Here is a 24,629-nt window from a genome sequence, read left to right as displayed (position 1 = left end):
TCCTCTCCCCGAAGAGGATAGAATCATGCCTTACAACAGTTCAAGAGTTCCTTGTTCGCTCGTTATGTTCAGCACTGGATTGGATGAGCCTCCTTGGAACCCTTGCTTCAGTGCAAGGTTTCATAACGTTAGGTCGCCTACACATGAGGTCTCTCCAGTTCTTCCTAAAAGCAAACTGGAACTGGAAGACTCAACCAGACTCGCTTGTTTTTCCATTGATGGAAGAGATCTTTGTTGGTGGTTGTCGAAGGAGAGACTCCAAGAAGGTCTTTCCCTAGTAACGTCGAACCCCGACGTAGAGTTCTACTCAGACTTGTTGGACAAGGGATGGGGAGCTCCACTAGGAAACAGGAGAGCTTCAGGTCTTTGGACAGAGCAGGAGAAGACCCTACACATAAATGTGAAGGAATTAAAGGTGATTCTTTTAGGACTCAAAGCATTCCCTCCTCTTATCGCTGGAAAGAAGGTAGCGATCTTCACGGACAACACCATGCCATTATCGTACGTCCAGAAACATGAAGGAACACACACTTTTTCTTTCAAAAAGGTGGAAGTTCTCCTCCTCTGGGCAAACAAGCACAAGATTTTGCTTTTCCCAAGGTTCATCCAAGGAAGAATGAACATGTTAGCAGATGAACTGAACTGCTTGATTCAGGTACTGTCGAAAATGGACACTGAATGATAGAGTATGCCAAGATCTGTAGAGGTTATCGGGGAAGCCAGCAATAGACCTCTTCGCCACTTCAAGAAACAACCATCTCCCATTGTTCTGTTCTCCAGTGCCAGACCCACTAGCGTGGAGAACAGATGCAATGCTGCTGGGTTGGATGGGCCTCAGCATATATGCCTTTCCCCCCTTTGGAATGTTGAGAGAAGTCAATCAACAAACTTCAATCTCATCAAAATGTGCCAGTGACTTTAGTGGCCCCTTTCTGGCCCAGGAAAGAATGGTTCCCAGACCTACTCAAGCTCCTAGTGGACTTCTCTAGGTTCCTTCCACAAAATCCGTATCCGCTCAAACAACCCCATATCAACTGATATCACCAAAAATTATTCGCTCTGGCCCTAACATGATTCACTGTCAGGGATCTTGTTAGAGCAAAAGGCTTTTCGCGAAGAGCGGCAGAAGCTATTGCGAGCTGTAGAAGAAGCTCTTCTGCCAAGCTCTGCCAGTTGAAGTGGAGAGTCTGTAGATTGTGGTGGAGACAAAATCGCATCTCTCTTCTAAGACCTCTATAACAGAGATCGCAGATTTCCTGTTATATCTGAGGGATTCTAGAAAGCTGTCCACATCTACAATTAAGGGATATAAGTCCATGCTTTCATCTGTTTTTAAACATAAGAGTCCTTGACGTCTCGAACGACCAGGACATCAGTGATCTTATTAAATCTTTTGAGTCCTCAAAAGTAGCTAAGTCAGGGGTAGTCGACTGGAACCTTGATGTAGTGTTGAGCGTGATTTCCAGTCTGCAGTTCAAGCCTCTTAATGCTTCTTCATTAAGGAATAACGAAGAAGACATTTCTCTTAGTCACTATAGCCATGGCAGGCAGGATAAGTGAATTGCAAGCAATGAGTAAAGAAGTAGGTGTTGCCCAGAATAATGCAGTGGGCTCTTATGTAAAGGAGTTCCTTGCAAAGAACAAGAATCCATTGAATCCTTGGCCTCGCTCTTCCATAATTAAGAACTTGATGGACATTGTGGGAGCAGAAGATTAGGAACTTTCAATATGTCCTGCTAGAGCCATTAGTCACTACTTGACTAGGACGGAAATGTTGAGAGGCAACTCAGATCGATTTTGGTGTTCGCTATTTTGTTCTTCTGGAGGAGTCTGATTTCGGAAGCTCACGCTCAAGTACAAGATCAGACTCTGCGAGTATTGAAAGTGAAGGCCCATGAAGTTTGTGCAGTGGCGACTTCATTAGCTTTTAGACATAACATGTCGCTATCTTCCATTCTGCAATCGACGTTCTGGAGGTCGAAGTCAGTTTTCACATCACATTACTTAAAGGATGTAGAGAGTGTTTTTGAAAATTGTTGTAAATTGGGACCGTTGTTGGTGGCGGGCAGGTGTTGGAAAAGGAAGCATAGGAGGACCTGTTTTTTCTCTCCACTATCTCCTCGCCTTGGATGTTAAGGTTGTCAAGTTGTTGGGAAGCCTGGGGGTACACTGTACCCGGACTACCCTCCAGTTTTAATGGTTAGGGTATGGTTATGGTTTTTAGTGTAGGTGATAGTTCTATGGATTATCTGGTCTTAGCCCAAGGCAAAGGCAAAATATTTTAATTTTGTTAACCATTGGTGAACCTCCATGGTTACAAAATCCCACCATTAGTATGGATGACCCTGGCCATTACTGCCACGTCTCCTACAGGTGATGAGAGCGCTGACCAGAGGCAGTATTAACCTGCAGCTGCGCTCTCTCACAAGGTAAGGTACTGCAAACATTATTTATAATGTGCACATTTTGCTGTCTTTTCATAAGCTGTCCATGTACCCACCTTTTGGGTAACGTGGATTCAGAATTGTAATTGTTTGGTAAGTCACTTATGTGAAAATGATATTTTTATAATAAAATAAGGTTTCACATATACTTACCAAACAATTTCATAATCAGAGCCCTCCCTCCTCCCCACAGATGGGGAGGACTAACTTGGGAAGGAGATTTTCTGGTTGTTTCTTTTTCATCTTCATGAAGATCGAAGGAGGCGGACTAGGAGTAGCAGGAAAGAAACAGTTATGACGTAGAAGCAGGCTTCGGACTCAAAGTTGAAGTCTGTCGAGTCGACTGATGGGGAGCCGCTCCTGTCGATCCTCAGTCGAGTTTGCTGAGTCACGAGTCGAAACCGTATGACTACAAGACGGAAGTGAACTGGAAACTATCCCTAGACCTCTTGACAGAGATAGGGGTGTTGTCAACTACTGATGACCTCTTAAAAGGGGGAGAGGCCAAGGAACTAGGCCAGCGACATGAACCCGGAGAAGACGAACTACTAGAGTCCGTTAACTCCCCACTGAAAGAGACACCTTTCCAAAGGCGCTCAGTTGATGCCTGATGCAACACTTCAGTCTCCAAGTCTTCTCCCCAAGGCGGGGGAGCAGGACAGTGAACTCTTGTCTAGGAGAACTGGGGGATGGACAGTCACCCCCTCAGAATGCACTTCACTAGCACTAGCACTGGGCACTTTAACTTCACTTTTCTCCATTAATGACTTCATGGAGGCACCTAACTCCATCAAAGTACTGTTGGCCAAATACTCAAACTTCCTCTTGAACCTTGATTCAAGGCTGGCAATGGTATCAGAAAATGCAACCTTGGAAACTGGTAAAGGAGTAGGAAGTGAAGGGGCTGGAGGACTGTGAATGGGAGAGAGATTTCCAGGAATACGAGAAGCAGGAGCAGAAATCTCTGCTAACCAAGGGGAAGGCGGAGGAGCTACACTAGCCTCACTATCCGCCCTAAGGGCTGCTTTTCTCTTCCTGTCTTGCAACACCTTCTTATATAATGTGAACTTCAAAGTTTCCACTTCTCATCATCCCAATCCTGACATACAGAACATCTAAGTTCCATCGAACACTCCTGACTCCTACATTTAGTACATCTAGAATGATAATCGTAAATTACTTTAACTAATCTAGTTTTGCAGCCATCTGCACAAAGAAGAGAGGGCCAGGGACAGAACCATGGGGAACTCCGCTTGTTACATCTCCCCATTCTGATTCTTCACCATTTATTACGATTCTCTGTTTTCTATAAGTTAGCCAGTCTTCAACCCAGTCTGCTGTTTCTCCTATAATTCCTAGAGAGAGAGAGAGAGAGAGAGAGTTTATCTCTGTTCTCTCAAAAAATACTTCTTACGCTTCCAGTGAAAGAGAGGGAGAGAGTTACCACTATGACATCTTTAAAAGAGTGGAATGGATAGATTATTGTATTTCTTTAAAATACTATCACATAATATGAATTTTGTAATTACAGTTATATTAATATTATTATTATTATTTGAAAGGATTAATAAACATAGGTACATGTGCAATAAAAATTCTTCGTGTCTCAGTAAGAGAGAGAGAGAGAGAGAGAGAGAGAGAGAGAGAGAGAGAGAGAGAGAGAGAGAGAGATTACATGAACACTTCGTGGCAACAACACAACAGCTCCTCCCCCTATTGTCACATTACTCGATATTTGACAGCTTTACTACCTGGAGTTAGAGAGAGAAGACTGGGATTTCCTTCATTCTTACATAATTTTTAAAATTTATAAACTAAAATTTTACTAATTCACTATAATATTTTTTTTAATGAATTGATATTATTGCTGTTTACATTAATATTAATATTTGAAAATAAAATCACTTATTTATCATACAAAAAAAAATATACATCTCTGTAAGGGAGAGAGAGAGAGAATTATTTTTATTTTATAATATATTTAATCTTATTAAACTTACTAATATATTATTAATCAATATTAATATTTGAAAATTAGTAAATAATTTATGTACCATGAAATGTATTAAGTCATGAAAATAACATCAAAATACACTAATTAATGATTTTTATTGTCACAAAACCACGTGAATAGGTGAATCCCTCATAAATAATGGGTAAATATGTTCCAGAGAGAAATCCGCGAAACAGTGAGTCTGCAAATCTGGAGAACGCGAATACGGGGCCCCCCACTGTAGTCCCTTGCATACAAAATTTTTTAACTTTACCAGTTTCCAGCTGGCGCTAGAAGATTTATCCTAATGTTAAGACCTCAGGTTTGTTAGTTATGAAAAATACAAATAGATTTGAAATTCGTCATTTTAACTGCTTTCATAGGCAATGAAAAAGAGGCTTTGTTATATCCAGTTAGAGCTCAAAGGGTGTACATGGACAGACTTAAACCTATAAGAGGAAGAGTTAAGAATTTATTCTGTGGTGTTAGGAGGCCAAAGTCTCATTCCCAAGATTGATATGGCTTTTTTTCTGTGTTGCCTAATTAAGTCAGCACACATGGAGTCAAATCCTGTAGCCTATACTGTTCTTGAAAGTAAAGCCTGATGCTAAAAAAAGTAAAAACAAACATTGATATCATAAGGGAAAGTTAGCTTTAATGAAAGTTTTTTGTTACTTTAAAAAGAAATTTCATGATAAATCAGAGAAAAGACAACCAATTTGTGTATGCAGTGTAAAAGTATGGTAAGTTAGCATTTCAATGATAAAACATTGATTGATATTTTAGCCATGTGATACCACAGAACCCATTAAAAAAAGGTAAAATAAACTTGTAAGTTCACCAAGTGGAATAACAGTTTGTGGTACTTTTTAAAAATAAGCCTCCATAAATTGGAACATATACCAGTCTCTATGAAAACAAGCATCCAACGCACCATTTTCAAATTTCATTGTTATCACATTTTTTTTTTTCTTTTTTTTTTTTTTTTTTTTTTATACAATTTATGCCGAATGTCTTAGAATAATATCTTTCCATCTTCAAAATCTTAGGTTGAAAAATGGATGTTAACTATAAAGTATTTTTTTAATACAAACACAACACTTGCACTGTAATCATTACTAAAGGATGTTTGCAGAGTTCCCTTGACCCTTAGTTATATTCCCACTTCCTTTCCTCTGTCTAGCTGTCCAGCCTCTTTAACTACTATATTACTTTTAGTGCAACTGTGGGATTTCTCTCAGTATATATTTGAGATCCTTGTACTTTGTCCCTTTGGGGGGGGGGGGGGGGGGGGGGGGGTGGGGGGGGAAGGGATCTCTTTATCTTGTTATCCATCCACTCCAATTCCCTCGTTTCACTACCTCAAGCACTGAGCAGCTGAAAGGGCCCCAATGCTTGGCTTGTCAGCTTAAATTTCACAAATCATTCTTAGTGAAAAGGGTCCACTTCCAACCATGTATTTTTGTTGTAGTATATCTGGACAAAATGGTGAATGACCTACTGCCATTGTTAACACTCCCAGGGGATGCTACTTAAATGGATATCTGGTTAAGTTGGGGGTTGTTTCTTCCTCCTAGTTGTGTCTAAGGTGAGCTTACCTGAGGGTGAGTCATGTGAAACTGATGGGTTTTATTAAAAATAGATCTTACTTTTGAAAAAGCTTTTGTTTTATTAAACCTTAATTTATCAGATTAATTCATCATAAGAGTTATAGAGTGTTTCCTCATGCACATTACTATACTTCTACAGGAAGGGTTCATTTCGTTACCTGACAGTGTACAAAAAAGAAGGATCTACAATTATGAGTAGTGAAGCAGTTGTTGGACTTGCTGATGCAACCCGCTCAACTATTTTGGGCTTACTTCAGCGTTGCCCAGTCACAAATAAAGAGAGACAAGATCTGCTACCTGCTACAGAAAGAGATCGCCTCATGAACCCAGAATGTAAGATTTGTTGTTTGTTATTGTAGCACTGTGCATGGATAGTATTAAAAGGTGAATAGATTTTATATTAACCCTCTAACGCCGATTGGACGTAGTTAAAACTCGACATAAATTGTCTGTCGGGTGCCAATTGGACGTATTAAATGTCAATTAAAAAAGTTTTTTTTTAAATTCGCGTAAAAATACTTATAGGCCTACCAGGCGAAAACTTTTGAATCATGCGCCTTGGGGGATGCTGGAAGCTCACGGATCAAGGCGTTGTTTTGTTTACAATCGTTACGCAGGTGCGCAAGCGCGAATTTCTTTCTTATCGCACTAAAAAGTACTATCAGTGACACATCTCAGAAATTATTTTGTCACTTTGACATAATTTTTGCACCATTTTAAATTAGCCGTTACATGGAGTATTATATATGAAAATGTGTGCAATTTCATGTAGAATACAACAAATAAATACTCATGATTGTAGCTTTTATCAGTTTTGAAATATTTTCATATAGATAACGATAAGTGCCAAAACTTCAACCTTCAGTCAACTTTGACTCTACCAAAATGGTTGAAAAACGCAATTGTAAGCTAAAACTCTTATATTCTAGTAATATTCAATCATTTACCTTCATTTTGCAACAAATTGGACGTCTCTAGCACAATATTTCGATTTATGGTGAATTTATGAAAAAACTTTTTCCTTACGTCCGCGTGGTAACTCTTCCGATAAATTTTTTCTTGCGATTGTCGTAATGTTTGCACCATTTTAACCCTTAAACGCCTATTGGACGTATTTTACGTCGAGATACATTGTCTGTCGTGTGCCGATTGGACGTATTTTACGTCGACATAGAAAAGTTTTTTTAAAAATTCGCGGAATGATACTTATTGGCCTACCAGCCGAAAACTTTTGAATCACGCGCCTTGGGGGATGCTGGGAGTTCACAGATCAAGGTGTTGTTTTGTTTACATTCGTTACGCAGGCGCGCAAGTGCGAATTTCTTTTTATCGCACTATAAAGTATCAGTGACACATCTCGGAAATTATTTTGTCACTTTGACATAATTTTTGCACCATTTTAAATTAGCCGTTACATGGAGTATTATATATGAAAATTTGCACAATTTCATGTAGAATACAACAAAAAATACTCATGATTGTAACTTTTATCAGTTTTGAAATATTTTCATATAAATAACGATAAGTGCCAAAATTTCAACCTTCGGTCAACTTTGACTCTACCGAAATGGTCGAAAAACGCAATTGTAAGCTAAAACTCTTATATTCTAGTAATATTCAATCATTTACCTACATTTTGCAACAAATTGGACGTCTCTAGCACAATATTTCGATTTATGGTGAATTTATGAAAAAACTTTTTCCTTACGTCCGAAAAAATCATACGTGCGATTGTCGTAATGTTTGCACCATTTTAAATTAGCCGTTACATAAAGTTTTATAATATGGAAATGTGCGCAATTTCATGCACAATACAACTAAAAACAACCCATGGTTGTAGCTTTTATCAGTTTTGAAATATTTTCATATAAATAACGATAAGTGCCAAAGTTTCAACCTTCGGTCAACTTTTACTCTACCGAAATGGTTGAAAAAGGCAATTGTAAGCTAAAAATCTTTTATTCTAGTAATATTAAATCATTTACCTTCATTTTGCAAAAAATTGGAAGTCTCTAGCACAATATTTTTATTTATGGTGAATTTATGAAAAAAAAAAACATTTTCCTTACGTCCGCGCGGTAACTGTTCCGAAAAAATCATATGTGCGATTGTCATAATGTTTGCACCATTTTAAATTAGCCGTTACATAAAGTTTTATATATGAAAATGTGCGCATTTTCATGTACAATACAACAAAAAATAATTAAAGTTTGTAGCTTTTCTCATTTTCAAATATTTGCATATAAATCACGATAAATAGAAAAAAAACCACGTTCGGTCAACTTTAACTCTACCGAAATGGTCAAAAAACGCAATTGTAAGCTAAAACTCTTACAGTCTAGTAATATTCAGTCATTTATCTTCATTTTGAAACAAATTCGAAGTCTCTAGCACAATATTTAGATTTATGGTGAATTTAAAAAAAAAAAAAAAACTTTCCTTCCCTCAGCACGCGGATTCTCCGCCGCAAATCTCCGAAATGCGTACGTCACATTCTCATAATATTTGCTCCGTTTCATATCAGGCGTTTCATAGAGTTTTATATATGAAAATGTGCAATTTCATGTAGATTACAACAAAAAATAATTGAAGGTTGTAGCTTTTCTCATTTTCAAAATATTTGCATATAAAAAAAATATATAAAAAAATTCATCATTCGGTCAACTTTAACTCGTCCGAAATGGTTGAAAACTGCAATTGTAAGCTAAAACTCTTACAGTATAGTAATATTCAATCATTTATCTTCATTTTGAAACAAATTGGAAGTGTCTAGAACAATATTTAGATTTATGGTGAATTTTTGAAAAAAAACATTTTTTACGTCTGCGCATTACGAATTCATGCATCATTTTGTGATAATATTTTCTCTGTGTTGCTTTGATTGTTTTACAATGTGTTATATACCAAGATGATCATGGGCTTATGCATTAGCATATATTAGCCCAGACTGTGAGGGTTAAAAATTTGAATGGGAACTATTAAGCCATGACATTCAGTTACAGAACTCTTATTTTATAGCATGCACATATATATACGTATAGCTCCCAGTCTTTAAAAGCATCAGGTTCTTTGCAATCTCAAAGCCACTGGTTCTCAATGAGACCCATTGTTCCAATCAGCAGTTCATAGAAATTCTCCTCAGCAGCTCAAGCCTTCCTCTTAAGTTCCAGTTCAGGTACAGGTACAAGTGATGTATTTGTAAAAATAAAGTGAACTGAGTTTTTGTAATGGAAAACAAATTTTGTTCATGAAACTTACCTGGCATATATATATATATAGCTGTATTCTCTGACGTCCGACAGAATTTCAAAACTCGCGGCACACGCAGTGGGCGGCCAGGTGGTAGTACCCATTCCCGCTGCTGGGAGTCAGATATCAGGAACCATTCCCATTTTCTATTCATATTTTTTCTGTCGCCGGTGCTGTAAACAACTGTTTGCAGTACCTCCGCCTTTGGATTTTGGATCTTTGTAGTCACTTAAGTATATTTGGATTGTCATTTGGTTTTGATTCTGGATTGGTGTCTTAGGCTACGCGCCTATTCATAGTGGGACTGTTTTTTTATTTTGGATTGGCTTTTGATTGAACAAGATGTCTGGATCAAGTTCTGTGAGTTTCAGGGTGTGTGTTATGAGTGATTGTAAGGTGAGGCTACCGAAATCCTTGGTAGATCCCCACTCTGTATGTACAAGGTGTAGGGGGCATGTTTGCTTAATAGATGATCGATGTAAGGAGTGCGAAAGTTTGACCGATGATGGATGGAAGATATATGATACCTATTTACATAAATTGGATCGTGATAGGATCAGGTCTTCCTCTAGGAGTGGTTCAACCAGTAAAGGTAAGGGCAGTAGTATTCCACCTTCAATAACACCTGTAGATTTTGTCTCTCCTAACCCTGTGATGTTGCCTTCGGGCCCTGAAATTGTGTCTGGAGAAGGTAATGCCCTCTCTGTGATTTTGGATTCTTTACGATCTCTAGAATCCAAAGTGCTTGCCTTGGAAACAGGCGCGGTGAAAGTTAGTGATTGTGCCGCTAGTGTTGTGGAGGGGGCGTCAGATCGGCCCCATAATGCCTCTAGGCCTAGACCGCTGTCGGACTCCCAGGACTCAGGGAGTGGGCATGTCGAAAGCCGCAAGAGGGTTACGGGGGCTCCCCACCGATCTGGCGTTCCTTCGGCAGGTCCTGTTGCAACTTCCCAGGCTGCCAAGGAGCGTGCTCAGGCGCGTATCCTTAAGGACTGTTTTTCGTCCTCCGAGGCGCCCTACCCGCACAAGGGGTGGAGTTCTCGGAAGGACTCGCGTCCGTTGAAAAGGACCTTTAGAGAGGAGGACGCTTCACGTCCTTTCTCTCCTCTTTCTTTGCGGTCGTCTCCGGAGTCGTATGACGCTTTTCCACCACAGAAGAAGTATAGGACGTCATCGGAGGATGACGCTGTGGAGCGGCCCAGTCGCTCTAAGGAGAGACAGGTAGCTGTCCCTGTGAGAAGGAAGAAGGCGTCCCCTCGCCCCTCGTCTTCTCGCAGGCGCAGCCCTTCACCTGTTCAGGAATCTTCTCCTACGAGGAATATTCTCGTGTCCCTTCAAGGCCAGTTGGCTTCTTTGATGGCGAAGAAAGAAGTGGAGCCTAAACGTAGGAAAGATACTAGACTGCCTGTCAAGAGATTGAAGCAGTCTCCTTCTCCCTCTCCTCATTCGTCTCTTTTTCCTGTTTTGTCGCCGCCTGCTGTTAGATCGGTGCCCCATCGCTCGCATAGTGCGAGTAACAAGACACTTAAGCGGGATGTTGGTTTCTCCTCAAGACGCTCTGCTCAGGGCGCTCGGCAGGACGCTTTTGAGGACGCTCGGCAGGACGCTTATGAGGACGCTCGACAGGACGCTTTGGAGGACGCTCAGCAGAACGCTTCTGTTGACACTCTTAGAGCCGCTTTTGTAAGTGCTCAGAAGGACGCTTCTTTGGAAGTGCACAAGGATGCTTCTGTAGAAGCTCGTCAGGACGCTTTGCGGGAAGCTTGGCGTCTTATTGCAACTCAAGACGCTTCTCAGGACGCTCGATGCTTTCAGGACGCTCATCAAGATTCGCGCCACAAAGCTCGACAAGAGGTCCGTTTGGATGAGGAGGCTTCTTCGTCTAAACGTCAGAGGTCTCTTTTGAAAATTAGACCTGTAAGTCTTATGCCCCCTCCTTCTGTGCATTCGATAGTTGCTCTCAGGGAGGAGGGAGAATTGAGTAGTCCTTCGGATTCTGTAGAGGAAGATCAGCCGTCTTCTGCTTCAGTCTCGGACTACAAGGTTTTGGTTCGTCTTTTGCGCTCGTCGTTTGGAGACAAGTTCCAACCTTCTGCTCCTCGATCTCCTCCTTCTCAATTTTCCTCATCGAAGTCCAGTAAGGCTCCTGAGTTTGTGGAAATGAAGACTTCCCTTTCCACTAAGAGGGCGTTCAAGAAGTTGCAGGACTGGATGGAGCGCAGGAAAGATCAGGGCATGTCTACTTTTGCCCTGCCTCCCTCGAGACTCGGTGGAAAAGGGGGAGTTTGGTATGAGACCAAAGAAGAGGTGGGTGTGAGAATCCCTTCATCGGCACAAGGCGATTTTGCCAGTCTTGTGGATGCTCAGAGGAGGTCTCTACTTTCTTCAGTGAAGATATCTTGGACCCCAACGGAGATGGATCATCATCTTAAAGGACTTCTGAGGACTCTGGAAGTCTAACTTTTTGGACTGGTGCTTGGGAGTCCTTGATGTTCGATCTAGGAGTCCGGACTCTATCAGTCTGGGGGAGCTGTCCAGTGTACTAACATGCATGGACAAGGCCGTCAGAGATGGTTCAGAGGAGTTGGCGTCGCACTTCGGTACGTGCCTGTTGAAGAAGAGAGCTCTTTTCTGTAATTTTACAGCAAAGTCGGTGTCTCCTTCTCAGAGGGCAGAGTTGCTTTTTGCCCCTCTTTCGAACCATCTTTTCCCCCAGACCTTGGTTAAGGACCTTGCAATCAGCCTGCAAGAGAAGGCTACTCAGGACCTCCTAGCCCAGTCCGCCAGACGTCCCGCAGTCCCTTTGACGTCTTCTTCCGGACAAGTTCCTAGGAAGCTGAAGCCCTTTCGTGGGGCGCCTCCCTCAAGATCCGCTCCTCGGGGGAGAGTCCTTTCCAGAGGCAGAGCTTCTTTCAAGCCGAGAGGAAAGAAGTGAACATTTTGTCCTTCAGACACCAGTCGGAGCCAGGCTGAAGTACAGTGGTCCCCCCGTATTCGCGGGGGATGCGTACCAGACCCCCCCGCGAATAGTTAGAATCCGCGAATGTTTGGAACCCCCCTCTAAAAATGCTCATAAACTATCCTGGACATGCAACATCAAAGTATCCCTTAAAGACCATCCTCATCAAATATACATAAAATATCCTATTATGGTTCATATTAATCTTTGAATATTATTAATACTATTTAAAGTAAATCTTACATTTTATGTTTATACATAAATAAACATACTATGTACGTACTGAATGACTAGTTACGTATGTGAAAATAATTCAGTCCCCCCATCGGTGATGCACGTTTTCTTTCATACTGTTTACTATTTGAGACATCCATTTTCTTTTACAAGGGAACAATGGAATGTGAAACTCACAAATACCACCAAATGTCTACTGAAAGGTATTATCCATACATCAAATATACCATTGAATTGGTATTATTAATATCATTTAAAGTAATCTTAAACATTTTACCATTAGAAATATATAAACAGCCAATAGCAGAGAGCAGAGAGAGAGAGAGAGAGAGAGAGAGAGAGAGAGAGAGAGAGAATGTTATTGTTACTGTTTAATCTCATTAAACTAATATTATTTGTAAACTAGTACTGTATATTATTATTTTACCATAAAATGTAGTAATGTCCTTAAAGATATACTTATACATACACTTCCAGCCCAAACAGAGGGCGAGAGTTACCCACTAGCGCATGCTATTATCTCGTGTTGGAGAGAAGAGAGAGTACACTTCCAGCCCAAACAGACCGGCAGAGTTACCACTAGCGCATGCTAGTATCTCGTGTGGAGAGATTAGAGAGAGAGAGAGAGAGAGGGTTTGTCCTTATTTAAAAGAGTGAAAAATGGATAGATTATTGTAACTTCTTTAAAATACTATCACATGTGAATTTTGAGATTAGTTTATATTATTATTATTATTATTATGCAAAAATATTAATAAACATACACATGTACCATAGAAATTATCTCTAATATTATCAGCAAAAGAGAAAGAGAGAGAGAATCTCAATGATCCGTAGATGGCAACACTGGATTTGACAGTTTGGAACCCAGCCAACCAGCTGGCTACGTAACAAAGACACGGGGTTACATAATTCTTTTTATTTCTAAACTAAAATCTTGCTAATTCACTTTAGTATTTTTCTTTAATGAATTTATATTATTGCTGTTTACATTAATATTGATATTTGAAAATTAGTAAATCATCATCCAAAAAACATACACCGCTTTAAGAGAGAGAGAGAGAGAGATTATCGTAGTATTTGTAAAATACTTTCTTCACTATGATTTTTGTAATTACAGTTATTATTATTATTATTATTATTATTATTATTATTATTATTATTATTATTTTTGAAAATATTAATAAACATATTACGGCATATATGTACCATAAAAATCTCTCATCTCAGTAAAAGAGAAGAGACAGAGAGAGGAGACGAGAGAGAGAGGTGGAAATTTCATGCCCACTTGATGACAGCAACAAATCAGCTCCTTCCCCCTGCGGTCACCTTAACTTGATACTATATCTGAGTTTTTTTTTTAGAAAGAATCTGACTGGGATTTCCTTCATTCTTCCATAATTTTTTTATTTATAAGCTAAAATCTTACTAATTCACTATGGTATTTTCTTTAATAAATTGATATTATGCTGTATAAATTAATATTAATATTTGAAAATAGTAAATAATTTATTTATCATACAAAAAAACATACATCTTTGTAGGAGAGAGAGAGAGAGAGAGAGAATTATTATTTTTATTATGTGATATTTAAACTTATTAAACTTACTAATACAGTATTAATCAAAATTAATATTTGAAAATTAGTAAATCATTTTTGTATCATAAAAAATGTATTTAGTCATGAAAATAAACATCAAAATACACTAATTAGTGATTATTATTTTCGTCGGGAAATTCCGCGAATGGGCGAGTCCGTCCGCGAATAATTTCTAGATAGGTTTCCAAGAAAAATCTGCGAATGTGTAGTCCGCGAATCTGGAGAACGCGAATAAGGGGGGAACACTGTACTTTGCAGGAGCATGGAGAGAGAGGGGTACGGACATCTGGTCCCTCAAGATCTTAGAACAGGGGTACAAGATTCCCTTTATGGTACCTCCTCCTCTGTGCACAACTCCCAAGGATCTTTCTCCTTCGTACCAGCGGGAGAAACAAATGATCTTATTCGACCTTCTAGACCAAATGGTCGAAAGAGAGTGGTGAACAGGTCTTAGACCTGGGTCACCAGGATTTTACAAACAGACTTTTCCTGGTACCAAAGCAGTCGACGGGATGGCATCCAGTCCTGGACGTGAGCAGGCTGAACCTTTTCATAGAAAAGAAAAATTCAAGATGGAAACGCCTCAGTCTGTTCTAGGAGCCTTGAGACACGGTGCGACTGGATGGGTGTCCTTAGACCTGCAGGACGCATACTTTCACGGTTCCTAATCCACCCTCCTCTCGAAGGAAAGTACCGCGATTTGTGCTAAAAGGCAAAGTATGGCAATTCAGAGCACTTTGTTTTGGATTAAGCACGGCCCTGATGTGTTCACTATTCTTGATGAAGAATGTAGCGAGATGGTTACATTCTTCAGGAATAGGATCTCTTTATCTCGATGACTGGCTCGTCAGAGCGTCTTCAGAGAGAGGTGTCTGAAGGACCTTCAGTTAACGTTAGCCTTGGCGAAGTCCCTGGACTTCTGGTCAACCTCGGAAAGTCACATTTGACCCCAACGCAGTTCATCGTGTATCTGGGGATTCAGTGGCTTTTTGAGCATTTCCGTCCCAGGAACGTCAGCAGCAAGGCTTAGAGAAAGTTTCAGCCTTCCTGGGGAAGGAAACTTGCTCGGTGAGGGAATGGATGAGTCTGCTGGGGACCATTTCCTCGCTGGAAAAGTTTGTTTTCCTGGGGAGACTGCACCTGAGACCTCTCCAATTTTTCCTAGCAGAGGAATGGAAGGTCAAGTCCGTAAAGAGCCATTTAAGATGGTGGCTCGATCCAAACAAGTTTCTAGAGGGTTTGTCCCTAAAACTTCAGAGCCCCGACCTAGTGTTGTTTTCCGACGCATCCACTTCGGGCTGGGGAGCAACACTAGGAGGGGAAGAAGTGTCAGGCGCCTGGAGTGGGGAACAGGTGTCCTGGCACATAAATCTGAAAGAACTAGCAGCGATTTTCCTAGCGCTCCAGTTCTTCGAAGAGAAGGTTGCGTACCAAGTAGTCCAGGTCAACTCGGACAACACCGCAGCCCTGGCCTATTTAAGAAAACAGAGAGGTACACACTCCCGACCCCTTTTTTGCCTAGCAAAAGAGATCCTGTTGTGGGCGCGAGCGAGGCAAATAACGATCCTTACGAGGTTCATCTCTGGGGTCCAGAATGTCCGGGCAGACCTTCTCAGTCGACAGGATCAGCTCCTGCCGACAGAATGGACTCTGCATCAGGAGGTTTGTTGGGATCTGTGGAAATTATGGGGACGTCCTCTAGTAGACCTATTTGGGCGACGTCGGAGGACGAAGAGGCTTCTCTTTATTGCCTGCCCCTGTTCTAGATCCAGGAGCGGTATGCTATAGACTCCCCTTCTCTGGGACTGGACAGGCTTGTATCTGTATGCCTTCCCCCCGTTCCAAAGATCATGGGGGAGGTTATCAGGAAGTTTGCGGCTTCAGAGTGGACGAGGTTGACTTTAATCGCCCCACTTTGGCCTGCGAGAGAAATGGTTCACGAGGTCATGTTCATTCCTTGTAGACTTCCCAAGGACACTGCCCTGGAGGAAAAGATCTACTCAAACAGCCCCACTTCGAAGAGGTATCACAAAAAACCTCTCCGCTCTGTGTCTGACTGCGTTCAGACTATCAAAGTTGCCAGAGCGAGAGTTTTTTCTAATCAGTGTCAAAAGCGATCACCAACGCAAGGAGGGCGTCATCGCGTGCAGTATACCAGTCGAAGTGGGCTTCCTTCCTTCAAGGGTTGGTGTAAAAGGGAGGGAATTTCCTCTACCACGACCTCTGTGAGCCAGATAGCCGACTTCCTTCTGTACCTAAGGAATGTTCAGAAGTTAGCAGTCCCAACTATTAAAGGATATAGAAGCATGTTGTCAGCAGTATTTTGACACAGAGGCCTGGATCTTGCTGACAACAGGGATCTTCATGATCTCTTAAGATCGTTTTGAAACCATGAAGATAGTTCAGGCTAGGCTTCCTTCCTGGAACTTAGATGTTGTTTTTAAGACATCTGATGTCAAGTCCATTCGAGCCTCTCCACGCAGCGTCTCTTAAAAACTTGACTAGAAAGGCTCTTTTCCTAACTGCTCTGGCGAAGGCGAAGAGAGTTAGCGAAATTCAGGCCATCAGTGAAACATGTGGGCTTCAAAGGAGATAATGCTGTCTGCTCTTTGAGTCCCACGTTCTTGGCCAAGAATGAGAACCCGACCAACCCTTGGCCCAAGAGCTTTGAGATCAAGGGAATGACGGACTTAGTTGGTCGAGAACCAGAGAATGTCCTGTGTCCTGTTAGGGCTCTAAAATTTTATTCACAAAAAACGAAGGAAGTAAGTAAGAGGTCCTTCGGGTAATTTATGGTGCTCGGTGAAGAGACCAGATTTACCTTTATCGAAGAATGCACTGGTTTTTTTTCCTAAGGGACATTATTAAAGAGGCTCATCATGTTGCAAGAAGACTGATTTGAGCCTCCTGGGAGTAAACGCTCATGAAGTTAGAGCTGGTGCAACCTCGCTAGCCTTCCAAAGAATATGGCAATCAAGGACATTCTTGATGCCACCTTTTGGAGGAGCAACTCAGTATTCGCCTCACATTATTTTAAGAGATGTGAGGACGACGTACCGAGAACTGCTGTTCTCTAGGGTCGTACATTTCTGCAGACACTTTTAATTTTGGGGGCTGGAAGTAGCTCTTTTCCTATCCTCTAGATAATGGTTAGGTATAGTTTTTTTATTTGGGTTTTTTGGTTGTTGGGTAGATCCTCAGAGATATTCAATCGTTTAGTTTAACTTAAAGTTGGTTTTGCTTAGTTGGTCAGGTGGTGTTTTTTGCTTCATTGCCCTCATATGTATGGTCATAAGGTCTGGTCAAATTGTGGTCATGCCCCCGTTGACAGATCATCTAGAGCGCACCAGCATTACAGGTCCCTACCTCGCTGGCAACTCTATTAAGCAGAGGCAGCTTGGGTGACAGTAATCACGAAGTCAGCTATGCTAACAGGTAAGGAACCAAGATGTCTATCATCTACATAGATTTGTTTCCTAAAATCCTGTTCTATCTCTTCTCACCCTCCAAAGTTGGATTCAGCTATATATATATCTGACAGGTAAGTTTCATGAACAAAATGTTTTTGTTATAATACAATTAAGTTTGTTCATACTTACCTGGCAGACATATATAATTAAGTGCCCACCCACCTCCCCTCAGGAGACAGTGGCATTAAAAATATGAATAGAAAATGGGAATGGTTCCTGATATCCGCCTTCCAGCGGCGGGAATGGGTACTACCACCTGGCCGCCCACCCCTGTGTGTGGCCGAAGTTTTGAAATTCTTTCGGATGTCAGAGAATAGCAGATATATATATCTGCCAGGTAAGTATGAACAAACTTAATTGTATTGTAACAATAACATTTTTTATGTTTCCTATACAAACTTGTCACTCATTTTTTAAGCTCCTTTTTCCTTACCTCACTGAGCTTGAAGCTAATCTCAAAACTACATTAGCAGATGATGTTCATCAATAAGGACTGGAGGTGCAAATGTTCATATACACCATTCTGCCAACCAGCCAGGAGGCGCACTCCTTTTAAACACACAACTATTCTTAGCCAATACTATTTGCACAAAACTTTGGCGTTATGAAATAAGTTGGCAAAAATACCAGCAGCATATAATCAACTGAAATTATGTGTTCTTGGTGGTAATTCTCTTTTCTATATTAAGACTTGAAGAGAAGGGAATTTACATCTCAATCCCGCCAATAGATGGTGCTAATAATTATGTTTGCATGAGACTGCTGTTGATCACAGAGTTGAAAATATTGAAGACTCAGGACATAATAGAAGTAGCTCAGAAATATCATCAGATGATAAGAAAAACCATGAAAGACGCATGACGATTTCTTCGGATTAAATAAAGTAACTGATTATTGCTTTTCACTTGCCCAACATCTTATTTTATAGATTATCACATGCTTCAACCTCTTTTTTTTCTTTCTTTCTTTCTTTCTTAGAAAGTGGTTGGGTTTTGATTTTGATGCTGGAGGTAACAAATGCATTACGTTTGAGAACTTTATCGATTTCAGAGTTTGGAAGGCTAATAAAAATGCCAAACAGGAATAGGAGGCATTTATGCAAATATCCATGGCTTCCAACAGCATAGGAGGAAATAAGAATATTCTTGGGGTAGCAATGCATCAGAGTAGAATATTAAGATATGAGACAATGATTTACTGAATATCCTATACTTCTGCCATCTTCTTTGAAATTATTTTATGTCTTAAGGGAGGACTAGCTACTTTGGGGTAGAAAATTTTTAAACTTTAAAAAACAGCTAAAGTTTTTCCAAAAGCATTTTTTTAAGAATCCAGTATGACACATAGCTAACACTACAGATCAGTTTGTGGGTGGTGGGGGCCTCTAGAGGCCACTAAGGGTGTTAAGTACATCCATCCACATGTGTCGTAGCAAAAAATTCCCAAGTTACTCAAGTCTAATGCTCATTTTATCCCGTATAAATAAGTGATCACAGTATGGAATCAGATTTTCTGGCAACTTGGCTTGTTATGGTGAAAATTGTAGAAATACAGGTAGGTCAAATTAAAAAATTAACTGGTTAACTAAACAGCTCTTATTTTGAAGTGCCCAATATTCATACAGTACATAATTTTGTTCAAAAGATTTAATTCATGGTTATATTTATATACATTTAAATAATACAATAGAATGGTTTTTTTCTACACGATGTTGGGATATAAAGGAAATCATCAGATATCTGTATGGGAATGGTGTTGCAGGTGAAAACCGAAACAAATGTTAGGACATACATCAGTGATTGTTGTATGAAATAACTTGTTTGTGCTCAGTTTGTTTTAATGTCTTAGATTATATTTATGTAGTAAAACTTTTCACTTTTTTATATTGATTTTGAAGTGGTTATAATCACTGTTTAAACATTTTCAGTGCGAGATCTTGAGTGTTTTGAGGTCTCTAGGTCGATTGACACCAGGTCCCTCCACAAGTTCTTCCTCCTCCAAGCTTTGAGCGATTTAATGGCAGAAGCAAGAAAACTCCCCATTTGGAACATGCAGATCAACTTCTGTTCTGGCAGCTAATTCATCACAATCAAGTTATTTTAGTTTGTGGTGAAACTGGTTCCGGAAAGGCAAAACTACACAGGTTCGTTAGAGCAGACTAAGGTCAGGTCTTTCATTCAAATTACAAACCTCATGTTCTTTTGTATACCAGATATGGGCGTACAATTGGCTTGCTGAATGCAGTAAGCCCTTTTCAACTCGGATGGTGGGGTTTAGACACCATTCTAAGATACAGTTTTCAAAGTATGTATATTATTTTTAGATAAGTAAACTTGGCAAGTAAATTAATAGCAATAGTTTCTACTTTAAACATCAGCTTTAGATTTAAACATTCATGTTAGCGTTCCAATGTTTGGGTGAAGGTAAATGACCTGCCCACTTCCGGGGAAGAATGGCAGGCAATGTAGCTGAAGAGCTCAGTTCATTTCCGCCGCTCAATGACCAAACATGGTTGTTTAAGCAGCTTTGATTTTTGTTAGGCGGGTTTGCTCACCGGATGGTTTTGCTGATTGAAGGATTGGTGAGGTATTCTATTGTTGGTAACTCTGCACTATACAGTAATACTCATCTTATGTGAGGTTATGTTCCAGATCCCTTTGCACAAGTTGAATTTTTGCATAAGTTTGGCACGGTCTCTAAAAATGCTAATAAGTGCATATATCTAGAGTTAGAACACTAAACATGATCTTAATCATGCTCCCAAGTATCAAGATAAGTTTTAAGTGAAATTAAAGTACATAACTGGTAATTTCATTTAAAGGTTAGCTTAATACATTACCCTTAAAAAGAAAAAAAAATAATGGTTTAAAATTTAGGAGTGTGTGTGTGTGTGTGTGTGTAAGATGACATGTACTATTTTTCTCTCTTCTTTCCCCCCTCCTATCGATCTATATTGAGAAGTCGTCTTAATCCCTGCATTATTAAGAACTTCTTTTATTCTGTCTCTTTGTCTTTGTTCTGGAATTCCTTTCCATGAACAAACAGTGGTTTTTATTTGAACTAATACAACTCTTAGTTATGTATCTCTCATTGCAAGGCTCCCCCACATGTCACATTAAATTAACATATTTGACAGCTCTGGCTTTTAGCTTCTCTTCAAGAGTTAAACAAAAGATGAAGGAAAGATATTTTCATACAATTTTTGTAATTACAGTTATTATTAATATTATTATTACAGGCAGTCCTGGGTTATTGCAGGGTTTCCATTCCCCGGGTGGTTGATGATAAGTGAAAGCTGCCATTAACCGAACTCGCAATTTATGGTGCCATAATGCCGCTTTTATGGCACCAATAGCCGGTTATCAGCACCATAATCACTGATTTTATGGCGCTAGACAAACCCCATAAAACGGATCGCCGATAACTGGGAACTGCCTGTATTATTATTATTTTTACTATTAGTCTTATTAATATACAAAAATATTAATATACAAAAATATTAAACATTCATGTACCATAAAAATTCTCTCATGTCAGTAAGAGAGAAAGAGTTGTCCTTAAGAGAGTGAAATTATTTTATGGATTATATGGAGACAGAGAGAGAATTACAAGAATCCTGTGACCTGGCTTGCTAAGAGCAACAACCCCCACCAACCGTCACATTAAGTTGACATATTTGGCAGCTTCAAGCTTCTCTTTGAGTTAAACAAAGATGAAGGAAAAGGTTATTTTATTTCTTTAAAATACAAAATACTCACATACAAATTTTGTAATTACAGTGTTCCCCCCGTATTTGCGGGGGATGGGTACCAGACCCCCCTGTGAATAGCTAGAATCTGCGAATAGTTGAAACCCTATTTTCTTTGTTAAAACTCAAAGAAAAACCCATAAAAAATTTTATACCTTGTTTTTTTGATAGTTTGTTCATATGTGGAACAAACCTTCAGTCCTAACAACAGGATATTTTCCAATTGCCAACTGTTAACTGGTTAAAAACAATCAAAGATTGTAAGCAAGGAATCTAGAGATCTGGCAACTCCTGCCCATATGAGGTGATAGCTGGTCAGAGACCATGCACTACCTTTTAACCTTTGTCGTAAATGCTTGGAGAGTAAGACGCTATCCGCTTTGCTCTCTTCCAAGCCTGTTGATTTTGTGCCCCATTTTTCTTTTCTTTTAGAGTGCTTGTGTGTGTATTTCTGGATATGGATTCTACCGAGTCTCCACTGCCTTGTCAACGCATGTGCCTGGGCATTTTTGGATTTCCTTGCTCAAGTTTTTAGCTACTGTTGCCACAGACCCACATACAACGTGCAGTAGGTGCCATGCAAATTATTGTACAATAATTAATCCTTGTCAGGAATGTCGTGCCTAGCCTAAGTCGCAGTGGAGAGTGTTTTTTAAGAAGAGGGAACACCGTAGAGTTTCGACTCTTCCTTCTTGGGAGGATTTTCTTTTCTCGGATGGATGATTCAGCTTCTCCCTCTCCAGTGAATGTCCCCCTGTCTCTCCTTCCTTTTTTTCTGTTGTTTGTCTCCTGGCTGGACTTAAGTTCCACTGTGATAGCCAAGATTGCTTCAGATAGGACTGAGGGAGGTTTAGTGAGTCCTTTCTCTCTTATAGACTGGTGCAGTCCGGAGCTAAAGCTATTTCTTATCTGTCACACCTTAGCTCCAACCTGTGGGCCAACCACCTCCTGGCCAGGAGAGATGCAGCACTAGCACTGTCCAAGGTGGCAAATTTGGTGGACTCTGAGTCTTTGTCATCTCTCAGAAATGGGGATCTGTTTGAGTCGCAGTTCCTGTTTTCGAGGACTGAATTGGAAGTTGCTATCGACCAGTGACAAGCAAATACAAAAGACAGGTTGGTACATCAAGCAGTATTGAAGCCAGATGCACATTCAAGATGCCCTCCTCCTCCTCCTCCTCCTCCTCCTCCTCCTCCTCCTCCTCCTCCTCCTCCTCCTCCTCCTCCTCCTCCTCCTCCTCCTCCTCCTCAATAACAGGTGAGAGCTTCAACCTTTGAAATCTGAAAAGCTCTGCTTCTGGTAGGGTTTCCCAATCTCCCTCACAGGCCAAGGCAAAGAAACAATAATGCCCCTTTCAGCCAAGCTCCTACAAGCCTGGTAGGGCCACTAGGGGGAAGGGCAGAGGGGGTCGCCAAAAGAGTGGGCGCCTCTCCCTCTCCATTGCCACTGGTAGGGGAATGCCTTTCAGGCCAGTGGGCCAAGTGGCAAGGGTATGGAGCAGAGAAATGGGTAGTAGAAGTTCTACGGGTGGGATATCGTACTACCATTCAACCTCTCTTCCCCCTCTCAGACAGACCCCTTTTCAATTGGACTTACGCCCCACGACTCAGAAGTTCAGGGCTCTTCAGGAGGAAGTGTTGAAAATGCTGAACAAGGGTGCGACAGAAGTAAAGCATCCGTCTCCGGGGTTTTTTACAGTCAGATTTTCCTGGAACCCAAAGCAACAGCCGACTCGAGACCAATATCAACCTTTCCACCTTGAATCATTTTATTAGGAAGACAAGGTTCAGATGGAGACGCCTAGAACAGTGTTGGCAGCAATAAGGGACAACGACTTCTTGCTGTCGATAGACTTGAAGGATACGTACTTCCAGATCCCTATTCACCCTTCGTCCAGAAAGTTTCTTCGCTTCACTCTGCGGGAGCAGATCTTTCAGTTCAAGGTCCTGTGCTTCGGGTTGACTACGTCCCCTCAGGTGTTCACAAGGGTCTTTCCCCTCGTATCAAAATGGGCTCATGCTCAAGGATTCGTCTGTTAAGGTACTTCAATGACTGGTTGGTATTAGCAAGCTCCAGGGAGAACTGCTTCAGGATAGAGATCATCATCTTCAGTTTTGTCAGGAGCTGGACATAATAATCAATTTAGAGAAGTTGAACCTGGCTCCCAGCCAGAAAGCTCTTTACCTAGGTATGGTTATAGATACAGCAGCGTCAAGGGTTTTTCCGTTAGACCAGAGGTTAGACAAGTTTTGGTTAGTAGCACAGAAGTTCTTTTTCAAACTTAAACAGACAGCACACCAGTGGCAGGTCCTCTTGGGGATTTTGTCATCACAGGAGAAGCTGGTCCCTCATGGTCATCTATATCTTTGGTCTCTGCAATGGAAAACAAAGAGTTCTGGTCCCCGGCGGGAGATTCTCCTCTACAGAGAGTCCCTCTGTCTGAGGAAGTGAGGCAAGACCTTCTTTGATGGTTGGACAACCAGAATATCTTGGTGGGAATTCCTCTACGTTCTCCCCCCTCCGGACTTCCTTCTGTTTTCAGATGCCTCCGTTTCAGGTTGGGGAGCTCATCTGGGAGACCTCCTTACGTCAGGCGTTTGGAGTGCGGAAGAAAAACTTCTTCACATCAATGTTTTGGAGCTGAAGGCAGCTTTCCTGGGGCTGAAGTAGTTTTGGGAGAAAGTGGAAGGTCATTCAGTTCTGATGTCCGACAGCACCAAGATGGTGTCTTATGTGAACAAACGGGGACTGGTGTCTCATCTCCTGCTTCCTTGACAATGGTTAATTTACCTTATGGGGAATCGACACTGAGTGGAGCTTTCTGCCAGGTACATTCTGGGCAAGAGGAAGTGTTAGCCGACAGACTGAGTCGTTGGAACCAGATCCTGGGCATGGAATGGTCTTTGCATCAGCTGATGGCGGACAGGCTTTTTCGGGTTCTGGGGGGAGACCTATGCTAGACCTCTTCTCAACTCGATTCAACAGTAAACTGGAGGTTTACTGTTCACTGGTCTCTGATCCTCTTGTTCTAGCAGAGGATGCCTTCCAACACCCTTGGGACAATCTCAAGGTTTATGCCTTCCCCCCATTTTGCCTGATCCGTCAAGTTCTGAAAAGGGTAATGAGTTCTCGAAATCTCAGGATTAACCTGTGGCTCCTCCTGTGGGGCTCAAGCAGAGGTGGTTTCCCAGACCCTCTGTCTCTTCTGGCAGACGCTCCAAGAGAGATTCTTCTGTGGTGACAACTTCTTTGTCAACCTCATGTCAAAAAGATTTCACCAGTCGGGGGGAGAATCCCTCTCTTCATGGATGGAGACTTATCA

The 24,629-nt window shown here is 41.0% G+C and overlaps 1 protein-coding gene across 1 annotated transcript in view; it reads left to right on the top strand.

Moving 5' to 3' along the window:
- LOC135218331 (3'-5' RNA helicase YTHDC2-like) overlaps positions 1–24,629 on the top strand; it is a 789,914-nt gene that overhangs the window by 130,007 nt on the left and 635,278 nt on the right. Inside the window, 6 exon segments of the mRNA XM_064254560.1 lie at positions 6,187–6,380; positions 10,805–10,809; positions 19,493–19,534; positions 19,536–19,562; positions 19,564–19,609; positions 19,612–19,688. Coding sequence (XP_064110630.1) covers positions 6,187–6,380; positions 10,805–10,809; positions 19,493–19,534; positions 19,536–19,562; positions 19,564–19,609; positions 19,612–19,688 — 391 coding nt within the window.

The sequence above is a fragment of the Macrobrachium nipponense genome, chromosome 9 (genome assembly GCF_015104395.2).
Source record: "Macrobrachium nipponense isolate FS-2020 chromosome 9, ASM1510439v2, whole genome shotgun sequence".
Taxonomy (NCBI): domain Eukaryota; kingdom Metazoa; phylum Arthropoda; class Malacostraca; order Decapoda; family Palaemonidae; genus Macrobrachium; species Macrobrachium nipponense.
This window is presented reverse-complemented; position numbering and strand designations above follow the sequence as displayed.